This window comes from Perognathus longimembris, chromosome 16 (genome assembly GCF_023159225.1).
Source record: "Perognathus longimembris pacificus isolate PPM17 chromosome 16, ASM2315922v1, whole genome shotgun sequence".
Lineage (NCBI taxonomy): Eukaryota > Metazoa > Chordata > Mammalia > Rodentia > Heteromyidae > Perognathus > Perognathus longimembris.
The window spans coordinates 28528866-28544377 of NC_063176.1; the positions used below are offsets into that span (position 1 = coordinate 28528866).

At 35.4% G+C, this 15512-nt stretch overlaps 1 protein-coding gene across 9 annotated transcripts in view; it reads right to left on the reverse strand.

The window, feature by feature from the left end:
• Positions 1-15512, reverse strand: part of Clock (clock circadian regulator) — a 66029-nt gene that overhangs the window by 37852 nt on the left and 12665 nt on the right. For 8 of the 9 annotated variants that reach the window (XM_048364740.1, XM_048364743.1, XM_048364746.1 and 5 more), the window contains 4 exons: positions 9170-9261; positions 4612-4701; positions 1992-2051; positions 890-1038 (listed from right to left, as the gene is read on the reverse strand). In XM_048364740.1, coding sequence (XP_048220697.1) covers positions 890-1038; positions 1992-2051; positions 4612-4658 — 256 coding nt within the window. In that variant the 5' untranslated portion in view covers positions 4659-4701; positions 9170-9261. Of the gene's footprint in view, positions 1-889; positions 1039-1991; positions 2052-4611; positions 4702-9169; positions 9262-15512 lie in introns of those variants that run through there. The other variant, XM_048364748.1, reaches the window with a different exon arrangement.

Genomic DNA, 15512 nt, shown 5'->3' on the forward strand with positions numbered 1-15512 from the left:
AGCAGAGGATCACAATAGCTTAATAGCTATGTAGATATGACCATATAAAATGATGCTAATGAGGGGCTGGGGATATAGCCTGGTGGCAAGAGTGCCTGCCTCGGATACCCGAGGCCCTAGGTTCGATTCCCCAGCACCACATATACAGAAAACGGCCAGAAGCGGCACTGTGGCTCAAGTGGCAGAGTGCTAGCCTTGAGCGGGAAGAAGCCAGGGACAGTGCTTAGGCCCTGAGTCCAAGGCCCAGGACTGGCCAAAAAAAAAAAAAAATGATGCTAATGAAATAAACTCCAAGATATGGAAACATGATTTTTTTTTAATGTACTGTGCAAAGTTATTTCTTTTTTCTTTCATTTTTCCCCCTTTGGTTAATCTCCTGTTGCCACTGTTTTTGATTTTGGTACCGTCATTCATATATATATACACATATATACACACACACACATATATGTGTGTGTTTATCTGATTTGGGGAAGTGAAGGGGAAGTCACAAAATGGTGAAACAAAGGACAAAGGCTGAGCCAATGCTACAGCGATACTCACAAGACACTTGAACCAATGCAACAGCAATACTCACAAGACACTATATTAGAAATGAACTTTATAACTTAGGGGAGAATGGAATGTGGGGAGGGAAAGTGAGAGAAACTGAGGGAGGGGTAACAATGCTCCACAAGAAATGTATTTATTACCTTACTTATGTAACTGTAACCCCTCTGCACATCACCTTTACAATAAAATTAAATTTTAAAAAATTATCTCTCTTAAAAAGCTGAAGAAGGATCCAGTCTTATATCTGTAGCTAGAATAACTCATTATACTTTAAGGACTAGGCTCTTATTTTTTTAAAAACCATAAAACCAACTATCTTACAAAAGTTAAAATTTACCTTTATGTTTTCGTAAAAAATCAATGCTTTTCTGCAGAACAGTAGATTTGTCCATCTTTCTAGCATTACCAGGAAGCATGGAACCCAGTTCTTTAATAAGAACATTAAACTGATCTCTACGTTTCTTTTCAGATTTGTTTCTAGATACTCTGATGAAAGGAGAAAGCAATTTTAAACAATCCATTCAATTACCCCCAAAATTTAATACAATGTCAATTTGAACATGATATATACTTCATTAAGCATATACTTCATTATGTACAGACACATAGTAATAAATTTATTTCTAGTTTATCAATGATAGAACATTAGTTTGGGCAAAAGTTTTTCATCTCAGTTTATCACTACAGAAAATTTTGCATAGCAGGCATTTAACTTACATGTTTTTACAAAAAATGCCAGTAAGACAAACTGCATTCACACTGCAAGTTTTATTTGGTATTCACCAAAGGCTGTAAACTTATATGATTGTAAATATTGAGGAAACAATTTGTGAAAATATATGTGTATAAGTATGCATTATTAAAAAATACTGATAAGAGAAAGTTATCCATCTAATGTCATCTCTTCTTTATTATTTAGATCCCAGGCTCTAACATGGAACTATACTTAGTTTTTGCTTCTTCTTTCTAATAGGGTGTATGCCCAAATGTTCCATGTAAGTACTCATTCATTATACCTAACAAAGAGTAAGCATTCAAAACATATGTGTTAAATGAATAATTACTGCTATTCTATGTAAAGCAGTAACCAGTAAACAAAAAGCTCTTGAGAGCTCTTGAGAGCTCAAGGAGTTGAACACCTGCCTTGTAAATGAGAGGCACAAAGTTCAAATTCCAGTGCACTATGAAATTGGATTTTCTAATTCAAGTTTTGTTAAAGCAAAGCATACTTTTTCAGAAGATCAGAGGACAATTTTATTTGATTAATAAACTATAAATATACCATCTAAATTCTTCTACTTCCTAATGTAAATTCTCCAAGCAGAGAGCTTTAGCAAAATATTAATTTTTATTTACAAGTATGCGTTACTTATTATCCATTTACATATTATTTACTAGTACATTTACATATTACTATTTTACATCTCACATCAAGCTACCTTTTTGCTTTGTCCTTGTCATCTTCTTCCACCAACCCATCAAAAATACTACTGTCATCTCTAAAAGGAAAAGAAAGGAGACAGAGGAAATAAGAACAGACTCACTGAATAACAGCAATGCCACAGTTACAGGTGGATCCACTTGGTTACATCTAGGATTTGTTAAGTTAGGAGACTGCATAAATTAAAGTTCAAAAACCACTACCTAGTTTTCTAATAAAGTAGCCATATTTAACCATGATTGAAAGTTTTTCAATATGTGAATTTTATGGTCTTTAACTTAGCGGTACTATGTCTACAATATGCTAAGAATGTAATATAATCATTTTAAATATATTGCTTCAACCTAATAACTGGTTTTAAAAAAACTGAAGCCAGTATAAAATTAGTATAATTTAAACTTTTTTTCTGAGACATTCACTTGTATTTAATAAAATACAAATTGCTCATAAATATCACAATAATTCATTAACGTAAGTATTTTCACTTATTTACTGATCCATTTGACAAGACCACTGGTGGCTAGCCAGTTAAATTTCCAGTAGTTTATGACTTTCTACACAAATCTACTATTCAATCCCTATTTACATCTTCCCGTGGCATGTTAAGACTTAGAGCCTATAATGTACTTTCTGAACTCACTATTGAGATCAGATGCACATTTTATTCCATGGACTTTTATGAACAAACTTTGAAGATTCTATATATGCTTATAAATTTTGGAAAAAAAGCTTTTGTAATATTCACAGGCATAAAAAAACCCATTAAGTATTACTGCTTTAGGACTAGAGGCATGGCTCAAGTGTTAGAGCACTAGGCAAGCACACACTTCAACCCCAGTGCTTAAAACAAACAAAATTGGGGTTCTATGTCTGAACACAGATGTCATTCCTAAATGTTACAGTCTATGAGGGAAAGTGGCATTTACTGAGACGCATAATGCCAAAATCATATGCAACCCCTCTAGGGCACTAAACAAATACCCTTTTGAAAAGTCCACTCTCGGAGTTCATCTGCAACTAACACAAAACTCAATTCTCAAGAGAATTTCTTGTTTCTCAAGTCTTATATTTTGTATAGTAAATATCTTTACTCTTCAGATCATTGAAAAGGAGGAAGGCTGCTAGGCTGCTTTCAAATGTCAACAGCTACTTCTACCTGAAAAACTCAAAGAATCCTCTATAGATGAAGCACAGAGTACAGTATAATAGTCAAATCAATCAACACAGGTTAAAATTCTTAGTTCATCACTTACTAGAAATGTGATTGTAAACATGTTATTTATCCTCTCTAATCTACATTTGTAAAAGGGTGTAGAATTATGAAGTTAAATAGCACATAAAATATTCCATTCAGGAGCTGGGAATGTGACTTAGCATGAAGCCCTGGTTTTGATCCCTCAGTACCACATAAACAGAAAAAGTCAGAAGTGGTACTGTGGTTAGTGCTAGCCTTGAGCAAAAAGAAGCCAGGGACAGTGCTCAGGCCCTGAGTCCAAGCCCCAAGACTGGCAAAAAATAAAATAAAATATTCCATTTATTATCTATCAGAGAGTAGGTGCTCTAAAAGTATTACTATAATTTCACCATATTTAACACATTACTGACTGTAAGATCATCCTTTATATATCCATTTAAAAAATGCTAAAGTGAGCTGGAGATCTATCAAATGTAAGAGATGTTAAAATGCAAACAACCTCAAGAATCTTAGAATCATATAAGGAGATTAATCCTATTCCCAGAAGTTTTTAAAAAATTATAATTCAACTAATCATCCTAATTATATTTACCTTTTGTCAGTCACAAATGCTAAGAGGTTTGAAAGTATGGAGTAAGCACCAGGAGACTCTAGAAGATCCCAAAAAAACACCTGCAGTTGTTACAGAACAGATTTTGACTAAAGCACTTGATATTAAGATTAAGGATCCACTGACAATACAAAAAATATGATGTTTGCTTTAGCTCTTGAAAATGCTAATGTCAGTTGGGGGCCAAGGGCTCACACCTGTAATCCTAGCCACTAAAAAGGCTGAGTTCTTAGGATCACAGTTCAAAGCCAGTCCAAGCAGGAAAGTCTGTGAGAGTCTTATCTCCAATTAAACACCAGAAAGTGGAAGTGGCAATGTGGCTCAAGGTGGTAGAGTGCCAGCCTTGAGCACAAAAGCTCAGGGACAGCACTCAGATCCTGAGTTCAAGCCCCATGACAAAAAAAAAAAAAAAAAAAGCTAATGTAGCCAGAATGGTGGCTCAAGCATGTAGTCCTTGTCATTTAGGAGACCAAGATCTGAAGACTAAGATAGGAAAGTCTGTTAAGACTCTTATCTCCAATTAACCACCAAAAAAAAAGCCAGAAGTGGAGCTATGCCTAAAGTGATAAGAGTGAAAACACTCAGGGACAGGACCCCAGGCCCTAAGTTCAAGTTCCAGTACCAGTACTAAATATGCTAATATACTTTACTTACTATTATATGTATTATATCATGTTTGTTCAATACAGAAACTGAATGTATTAATAATTATGTTTAAGCATAAAACTCCTGTCGGTCTGACATAAATCATCACCTTAATAGTTAATTTTAAGTGGTTTTATATAATTAAAACAAAAGTCTCTATAAACATACCTGTCAACGATTGAGCTCATTTTACTACAGCTTACGGTAAACAACATAACATATTACGTTTTCGTCTTGTGGTAGACATTTGTACTTCTCCTTGAGTGAAAAGAAAAACATAGTTACTAGCTTTTTAAAAAACATTTCTACAAAGTTAACCTGAGGAATACCTATGCTATCACAGTTTTAAAATGTTTTATTTTGAACTGAAGCCTGGACCATTATTATTATTAAAATATTACTTTCAAGCAAATATCTTTGAGACATGTTAAGTTTTGTTTCTAAAGGAACAAGGAAAAGGATTCAGACTCATAAATCACTTCTTTCTATTACAAAATACTAAAAACACTTTTATTACTCATTATATTATTTGGCTATATAACTATAAACAAGCAACCTATCTGGTGATAAATATTTGTTTAAACCATTTTCTGCTGAACAATTCAACAGAAAACAGGTTCTCTACATATATGAATACAAGACAGCTTCTTTAGGTAAAAAATGTACAGGCAGATTGATGCTTGTGGCTTCTGTCTGTATTCCTAGCTACTCAGGAGACTGAGATCTGGAGTATCGCAATTTAAAGCCAGCCAGGGCAAAAATAAAGTCCACGAGACTCCATCTCCAAAATAACCAACAGAAAGCTGGGCTATAGACCTGAGTTTGGTCAACCAAGCAAGCAAGTCAAGCATGAGGCTGAGTTCAAATTCTAGTACTAGTGGTACTTCCTAGTGCCACTCAAAATTAATAAATAAATCAAATTTATTAAAAGTACAATGAGATGAAAATAATTATATTAAGAGGTATAATGAAGGTATTTACTGTTTAATGGGATCACTAGGGAAAGAAACAACTAAGTGTGACAATGGGAATTATAGGGGGAAGTCAGAGGAAGTAATTTTTACAACAATGAATCCATCAGGAGTTAAGATTTTTTGTTAAAGGCCAACAGCATCAACATCTTCGAAGAACTTGCAAAGAGGCAAAGTCTCACTGCATTCCAGCCCAACTGAATCAGGGTGTACATTTTTCACGAGATCTCCTTGTGATATCTCCATAAGATTATTAAAGTTCAAGAAGCAATGTATTGCAGGCCAGGAAGACACATAGCTAGTAAGACTCTCAGACAAGAAATTGCAATATGCAATAACATAGGCTTTTATCAGATGAAGGAATATCATAGGTGAGAGAAACGAGATTTAGCAATTTTCACATAGAAAAATTGGGCAAGTTACAATGAAAAATTTTAATTACTAGAATATAAAGTGAGAATATGAGTAGGAGAGTAGACAAGAATAGCCTATTTATAAAGCGTGTCCTGTGATTTATGTTTAATGAAAATTTACTTTCAAGCTGAATCACAAGCTTTAAATTGTCTCTATATTCTACACAAACTTTCAAAAGTATAAGGTTAAGTTCTGTTTTGTTTGGGGGGGGGGGTTGTGCTGGCACTGGAGCCTGAACTCCTATCCCATCCTTACACTCGTGTTCAGCCTTTTTTCTCATGGCTAGTACTCTATCACTTGAACCACACACCCACTCCTGGCTTTTTGGAGATTCAAATCTCAAGGATATGTCTGCCCAGGCTAGCTTTTAAGCAAAATCCTCAGATACCAGCATCTTGAGTATGTAGATATATAGGTATGAGACAACAGTGCCTGGCAAGGGAAGTTTTTTTCAACACAATATTCTGATGTCCTAGAATTATGAGTTAAATACAGAATTAATTACCTTGATTCTAATAAGTACCCTAAAAGTTTTGAGGCATAAGAAGTTTCACTTTGAGCTGAGTCTTATCTACTCTCCTAGGCTGAGATCTGAGAATTCAGGTTTGAAGCCAGCCCAAGTGGACTCTTACAGACTTTCATGTCCAATTAACCAGCAGAAAGGGCCACGACTGGAAGCATAGCTCAAGTGATAAGAGTGCCAGCCGAGCCAGGTGCTAGTGACTCAGGCCTATAAGCCTAGCTGCAGAGGAAGCTGAAGTCTGAGGATCAAGCTTCAAAGCCATCCCAGGCAGGAAAAATTCTTCTCTCCAATGAATTATAAAAGGCCAAAAATGGAGCTGTGGCTCAAGTGGCACAGTACTAGCCTTGAGTAAAGGACCTAAGTCACAGCACCGTGGTCCCAAGTTCAAGCGCTAGTATGAGCACACTGAGAGAGAGAGAGAGAGAGAGAGAGATCTACTTTATATCTTTATTTAATATTTAGGGAAAAGGTAAATTAATGTATAACTTTAACCAGGGAAAACTAAAGGTATTATAAAACAGGAGAGTCTAAAAAGTTTTTGCACTGTTTTCAAATGTACCTTCACAAGAGGAACGGAGAATAGCCCTTTATAAATAATGCTGGATTGCTTATGTGGTTCTGGCTGCAGAAGTAGAATTGTGAAGGGTTAATAATTCTTAAAAGGTAATGACTACAGGAGTTAGAAGATAAAAAAGATCAACACATAGTGATTTTAAGTGTCTAGAGTACCATTAGCAGACAGAATGTCTAATTACAAAATGTTAAAATTAGAAGAGACTTTATAGATCACACCCCTGTGGTTATTTATGGTAATCAGAGATACTAGAAACAACTGAAACAACTCTTTGGTGTAAATTTAAAAAGAACAGCTTTAATAGTTACAAGGTAAGAGCAAATCTTATTTGTCATCCAGTAAGCAATGGGCATGTTTGTTTATTAAAAGGTAGAAACTAGCTGGGCACTGGTGGCTCATGCTTGTAAATCCTGTTTACCCAGAAGGCTGAGATCTAAAGATTGAGGTTTGAATTCAACCCTGGCAGAAAAGTCTCCATGAGACTCTTATCTCCAATTAACCACTCAAAAACTGGAAGTAGGGCTAGGAATATGGCCTAGTGGCAAGAGTGTTTGCTTCCCATACATGAAGCCCTAGGTTCGATTCCTCAGCACCATATATAGAAAAGGCCAGAAGTGGCGCTGTGGCTCAAGTGGTAGAATGCTAGCCTTTAGCAAAAAGAAGCCAGAGACAGTGCTCAGGCCCGGAGTTCAAGCCCCAGGACTGACAAAACAAAACAAAACAAAACAACAAACTGGAAGTAGAGCTGTGGCTGAAAGTAGTAGAGCACTAGCTGAGTTCAGGGACAGTGCCCAGGCCCTGAGTTCAAGCCCCATTACTGACAAAAACAAAGCAAAACAAAGGTAGAAACTAAGAACTGGTAGGGGGTGGGGGATAGGGGATGGAGAGGAGGGGAAGGAGAAAGGGGGCAAGAAACAGGCATAGTGGTACATGCCTGAAATCCCAGTTGTCAACTGGTTCAGATATAAGGATCCCAAGTTTGAGGCTTGCCTGAGACACATAAGGAGACCTTGTCTCAACAAAACAAACAAACTATACACAAATATAGTATATACAGTAAATACATATATATACCAATATACATATAATATGAATATGGTAAGAGTATACCCATATATAGACTATATCTGTATCTATATAGATATATCTATATAGCATATATAGAGACTATATGGATATATCTATATATAGAGAGAGTGTGTGTGTGCGCGTGTGTGTATGTGTGTGTGTGTGTAGACAGAGAGAGAAAATATTTTGGATTCACCCTTTTTATAGTAAACAATAGATTCTTATTTGGTTTGGTTTTGCTTTGTTTTGTTTGAGTCTGTCTTGCTATGTAGTCCAAGCCTGTTTGATACTTACTATGTAGACAGGTTGATGTCAAACACCTTAGCCTCCAATGTACTAGGATTACAAGGGCCAACCACACCTGGGAAGACTGACTCATGTCCACTTGAATCATTCTTTGTCTTTGTTTTTCCACTTATTTTCTTAATTCTATCTTCTTGGAATCCATTTTATTTGAATGTTAAGAGTTCCTAGACAGTTGCTCTCCTCTTTTTTTATATTTTCTCTTTAATTTTCCTTCTCTTTTTCATTGTGTTTTATACTTAAAGCAATTTTATTCTTTAATTCTTTTTCAGTTCTTTCTGTTTCTCATATTTCACAATGTAGCACCTCCTCTTGTATTTCTGAAACCATTAAATGACAGCCTGTGTTTTCTGCATTCCTAGCTTACTCCTATTTTCCCTAACTTGGTATCCTATATTTTGGCTTGATCTTTGTCTCTCACATAAGAGGATTTTCTCAAGTATCTAGTAATCTCTGGCCACAAGTTCACATTTGGGGGAGGGGCAATAAAAAGGTCACTGGAAACTATGTAATAAGGTCATTTTCTATTCATTTTACTGCAGAGATTGTAAGCTGAATATTTCTTTGGAAAATATGCATGCAATTAGGTTCACAGAAAAAAACCTGTCACAATTCTTACTGGGTTCTTAATCTCCCCAATTTCATTATATTAATGCTATTCTCAGTCATGTTTGCCACTTTCTTAGGCTTTTGCTACAGAATAAATAAATCTCTTAAATTTCTGCTACAATTTTTAAAAAGGTATGACACTGATCAAGATATATTGTATTCATAAATTGCTTTGTTAAATGGCAACTCCCTTGTATAATAATGGATAATGATTTTTAAATGCTCAATTACCATGCTACAATTTTAAAAGGCACCCATCATTACCTTTTGCACTTTTCCAAACTTTCAAACAGATTTCTCAAAAAAACTACAGGTTCAAGGTCTTCTCCATATGACTGTTCATCAATCTCAGAATTCTGTTTAAACAAGAGAAAAAAGTCAAGTTTTATCCAACTTACACAGAACATTTCCCAACTTACTCAGAATTCTGTATGAAAAATATTTTACTTCCTTTTTGGGAGTTGAACTCAGGGCTTCACACTTGCTAGAAAGGTGCTCTACCACTTTCAGCCATGAAAAATGTTTTAAATAAAAAATTCTAGACCAACAAAATTTATAATCATGCCATAAAACCTATTAACAAATGTACATGCTACAAATCATTTCTAAAAAGGGAAAAAATTTTAAAGGCATAAATCACAAAATTACAAAATATATTCACAAATATACAATAGTAAGTGGATGTAATTTGTGACAAAAACCAAGTAGGGAAACAGTACAGCCTAAAGTTTTAGCTAGCATAAAGATTTCTCATAAAAGATACTCTGTAATTACCAAGAATTTATACAAGGTACACAAAATGAGAAAACAATGAAAGCACAATATAAAACTCTTCAGAAAGTGTTTTAAGAAGCAAGGAGACAGCTTGGAAGCAACACAGAGAGAAAGTCGTGTCTCTATGCCTCTTCTCCCCCCACCTCCCCGCCCCCAGCACCTGCCAGGAAGAAATATTCTTTTTTTTTTTTTTTTTGGAAGAAATATTCTTGCAGAAGAGGCCTTCCTTCCCATCTCAGTCTTTTTACTTTTGATGGAGTCTTTCACTTTTGCTCCTTCAGCCTTGGGCTGAGATCCTCCACAGGCATGTACTACGAACTCAGCTTATTTTATTTTTGTTTTTGTCGGTCATGGAGCTTAAACTCAGAGCCTGGGTGTTGCCCCTAAGCTTTTTCACTCAAGGCTAGCACTCTACTACTTTGAGTCATAGCTCTACTCCCAGTTTTTAGGTGATTAATTGGAAATAAATCTTATGGCATTTCCTGCCCATGCTGGCTGGCTTTGAACTGTAATCCTCAGATCTCAGCCTCCTGAGTAGCTAGGATTACAGGAATGAGCCACCAGCACCAAACACTAAGCTTATTTTTGAGATAAGGTTGCTAACTGTTGTCTGGACTGGGCTCTAATGATGATCCTCCTGTCTCCACCTCCCAAGTAGCTGACATTACAGGCATGCACCACAATTCCCCTCCTTCCATTCATTGAGAATTTAATGAATGCCTATTATTTGCTACTACCGCACGGGCAACGTGGCTTGCCTTCTTGTACTGAAATCTGATTTCAAAAGGCAAAATATAATCGTCCTCAAGTGTGGAAATTACATACAGCCAACCCCTTGCCCACAACATACCTGAACGCAATATATTTTCCTAACAGAAAAAAAAAAAAAAGAAGAAGCAAGAACAAAAGAAGCAAGGGTCGCTTGATTAGGAGCTTCCAGAAATAAAAACCTTTCAATAATGGACAGGTCATCCAACAGAAAACAAAGAGCAGACTTAAATAACATTATAAACTGAACAGACAGACCTAACAGACATACAGTACATTTAACCCCAAAGCATTGGAATTCACATTTTTTCAAGTATACAGAGAATATGATTAAGGAAAACCACATCTGTTCACAAAACAAGTTTTAACAAATTAATGTCAGACATAGGTTGCACAAGCCTGTCATCTCAAACTTGGGAGGGTAAAACAGAACAATCAAGATCAGCCTGGGTTAACAGCAATTTCCAGGATTGAGATTGAGGATTATGCAGAGAGACTTTGCCCCCAAACAAAAAAAAACCCAAAAACAACAAATTCAAGACTGAAATTATAGGTACCTTTTCTGACCACAATCGAATGAGAATATAAGTCAATAACACAGGAAAACTGGGACATTTGCAAACTTGTAAAAACGAAACAGTATACTTTTAAAATATCAAGGGAGAAATCAAAAGGGAAACTAGGAAATATTTTGAGACAAATGAAAACACAACAGATAAAAATGTATAAGCTAAAACCCTGCACTGGTGACTCACGCCTGTAACACTAGCTACTGTGAAGTCTGAGATCTGAGGATTGTGATTCAAAGCCAGCCCAGTAGGGAAGTACATGAGACTCTAACCACCAGAAAACCAAAAGTGGAGCTGTGTCTTAAAATGGCAGAGCACTTGCCCTGAGCAAAAGCTCAGAACCAGCACTCGAGTTCAAGCCCATAACACAAATCAAAACAAAACAAAAATTACAGGCTTACAAAAAAAAAATAATAAAGCAGGGAGGGAATGTCACAGCAATAAATGCCTACAGTAAAAATTAAGAAATGTGTTTGGTATGAAAGTATTTGTCCTGATTTAAACATTGTTTCTTGTTAACTTATACAGTGTTTATGTTTCTAAAGTTAAAAATAAGCTTAAAAGAGCTCATATAATCCAATATGTATCCTAATTCCCAAGCTGGAAACGTTTTTGAAAGATCTTGCAAAAATACAACCAATGTCATAACAAAGTATAAAATATTTTGACATCTAGAAAATTACTCAAGCAAAAATCAGAATTTTAGGTAGGGAATTCAGTGCTTTATGTGCTTTAAAATTATCATGAATAATTGAAACTGAGAAATATTTAGTATTTGAATGTTATATATTATTCGAAATGAATTTTATTTGGCATTGATTTTCATTAATAATAATCGGCATTAGCAATAAGGAACATTACTGTTACCTATTATCCAGTATCTACTGCAGGTAGGTATAATTCTAGCATTTTGAAATTTCTAATCTTATTACATTATAGTGGTGCTTAATAATAAAAAGTGAATTTACTACCAATCTCTTATAGTAAAAACTTCTGAAACTTTTAGAATAACTGTTACTCATAAAATGTTTCCTTTTTTATTATTTTAATCATTAGTACTTTAAGATGTACAAATAAAGTAACATTACAAAGTTAAGAAAGGTGGGAGATGTGGCTCCCTGGTAAAAGATATCAAAGCCCTGGGTTCAAATATCTAACACTAAAATAAAATTTAAAACTTTTAATTGACAAAAAATCCTCAAACAACCTAACTTTATAACCTCAAAGACTAATTAAAGAACAAATTACAGACTTCAATTTTTCTTTAGCACATTCTAAAATTTCTCCCATGAACATGTATTGTTTCCACAGTTTAACTGTTGGCTTTTTACTTTTAATTGTTCAATATTAGAACTCTTTTTCCTCCCCTTCCTTACTTCTTTCCTTCCTCCTTCTCTCCCTCCCTCCCTCCCCCTCTTTCCAATGCATATAAAAGCAGTAAGGTTAAGTATATATTACTTATTCCAGATGAGTAACACAAGATTAATTTCCTATGTGTCCTTAACATTAACTTCAAGAAAAAAAATCCTTTCAATTTCATCTAATTAATGACATTAATTATTAATTAAAAAGTTAACTTGAAAACTTGAGGTAAAAAGATTAAACTAGTGCTTCCTGGGTACATACTCTGCCACTAGTCCCTAAGTTCACACACCACTATGGAAACTAAAAAAAAAAAAAACCTAAAGAAACAACAAAAACTGGCAATATAGCTCTAATTTACTTATTTATGTTGTACTTGAAAATAAATGGTCCCAGCCGCCTCATCTTTGCTAGGCCCTAAAAGAAAGAAAAAAGGTCTTAAGTTTTCTCATCTTCACTGGGAACTTCTTATTTTACTAAAGGCACCAAAGGAGAGTGTGAGTATATTTGACATAGTCAGAAAAATCAAATATAAAGAGAGTCTCTGATTGGTTAGGTCATTTAACCTCATCTATGAGGACTGCTTCATTGTTTTGCCACCCAGTCCTCACACATTTATCCTAAAGATGAGCCACTCCAGGGGTTATTCTATGGCAAAATGTGATAGCTATAGTTGTGACTCTAACATAGCTCGAATAGGGCTGATAACAAAAACTTCAAGTAATTCCAATTTATAGCATTTACTAATACTTACAATACAATTGTACACTTACAATACAAAATGAAGACCTTGTTGAAGGGAAATCAAGATTTCTGAGGATATTTTTTGTCATCTTATAAGACAGTAACTTCTCTTTCTAATTTTAGACTATTACTCCAACTTCATCTCTATTCTTACTCTTTCGTCTGGCCTAAACTTAAACTCCCTATTTTCCAGCTACAATAAACTTCTCATTTTTATGAAGTTGAATACAAAGACTCTTGAGTAAACAGAAACCTACTTATTGTTGTCCTAGACATGAAGAACATATCAAAGCTTTTTGTGGAGGTAGTTGAGGATTGAAAGCCTGGCCTCACCCTCCTCTCCTAGTCCTTTTGCTTTCAGTTTGTTTTCCAGACACGGCCTCATGCTTTTGCCAAGGCCAGTCTCAGACTGTGATCCTCCTACCTGAGTAGATGGGAAAACAGGCATGTACTACCATATCTCACCCAACCTCTTCCTAATAAGCTTGAATTGATCTTCACAGAAAATCATTATTCAAACCAGGATTCAATTAACCACTATATAAAAACCACAATCTTAGAAAAACTAAACAAACGTATTATTAGCTTTCTGTGGTTGCTATGACGTTTTCAAAAAGGTAATAGCTTAAATCAACATGAATTTATCATCTTACAGTTCTATGACCATAGTCCCTAGGCTAAACTAAGGTGTTGACAGGCTGCATTCCTTTTTGGAACCTCTGGCAGAGAATCTATCCTTGCCTTTTGGAGCTTCTTAGACATGCAGGAGACTGAGGCTGGGAATATAGCCTAGTGGCAAGAGTGCTTGCCTCCTATACATGAAGCCCTGGGTTTGATTCCTCAGCACCACATATATAGAAAACGGACAGAAGTGGCACTGTGGCTCAAGTGGCAGAGTGCTAGCCTTGAGCAAAAAGAAGCCAGGGACAGTGCTCAGACCCTGAGTTCAAGGCCCAGGACTGACAAAAAAAGGAAGAAAGAAATGCAGGAGACTATGGCTCTCTTATCTGTCTTCAAACCAGTCCTTCTCAGGCTGCCTCTTCTGCCTTCCTCTTCCCTCATAAAGACTCCTGTTAACCTCAATTCTTCATCATGCAATCTAACATAGTTAGATTCATAGTCAGAAATTCTTCAAAAGGTCCTTATCCTGCCTAACACATACCAAGAATCAAAAAGTCTCTCTTTAGTAAAAAAAAATTGAATATTTAAAGGAAAAGATAAACCATCAAAGAATAATCGGTTAAAAACACTCTACCACCATATCAGTAATTTATGTATTAGTTCTTTCATGTTTCTTCAAGGAAATTGAAAACTTATTATTGTTATATGGCATAATAGGCTCTCTGTTGGGAATCTTCTAAATGTAAAATTTATTAGACAAATGTTCAAATGAATAAGAACATAATTTTCCTTCTGGAAAAAATACTTGGTTGCTATATCATATATAAAAATTGCAAAACTTGTGTCAACCAAATGTATAAACACTATGAATTAAATCCCAGACTTTGCCCTATAGTCCATTGCCTTAAAAAGCTAAATGTGTATGAATTAAATCCCAGACTTTGCCCTATAGTCCATTGCCTCAAAAAGCTAAATGTGTGAATTTCTGAGCTGGGTCTCTAAAAAGGAAAACTAAGACACTAGGCTTAGAGCTTGTATATGAGATACTTATAAACATATGCTACGAAGCTAGACTTAATGTGTCATTCAAAACAGATTTCTTCTCAAGGCCATGAACATTCCTCTAACTTTCTACAGCATAATCACTTCATTTATAAAGACAGTTGTTTTGACCTATTAAAACTTGGGTAAACTGCCAAGTTGCTTTTGTGCAGCCAAGTGGGCCAAGCAAGTTTACAACCATCTGACACTAGTTCAAATAAGCACCCTGAACCACAGATTATTCAGAAAATAACCACCACAAAGCATTTCTTCTTTATTAAAATAATCATTACAGCTAAGTTTATATTTAAGATAAAATTTATCCCCCCTTTAAAGTACTAAGATTTTGCAGTCTGATTTACTGGTTGACCATTTCCGCTTATTTCTCTAGTTCTATTTATATCCAAAGCTGTCAAATAAAAACAAACACATGGGTATATTAAGTCCCTTAGATGATAATTATTTTAATTAAATTTAAAACAATAAATTAAGCTGAGCACTGGTGGCTCATGCCTATAGTCCTGGTAGCTACTCAGAAGGCTGAGATCTGAGGATTGCAATTTGAAGCCAGCCTGCACAGGAAAGTCTGTGAGACTATTATCTCTAATTACCTGCCCAAAGAGCTAGAAGTAGACCTGTGGCTCAAAGTGGTGAAGCCTTGACCATAAAAGCTCAGGGAGAATACCCAGGTCCTTAGATCAAGCCCTGAATACCCAGGTCCTGAGATC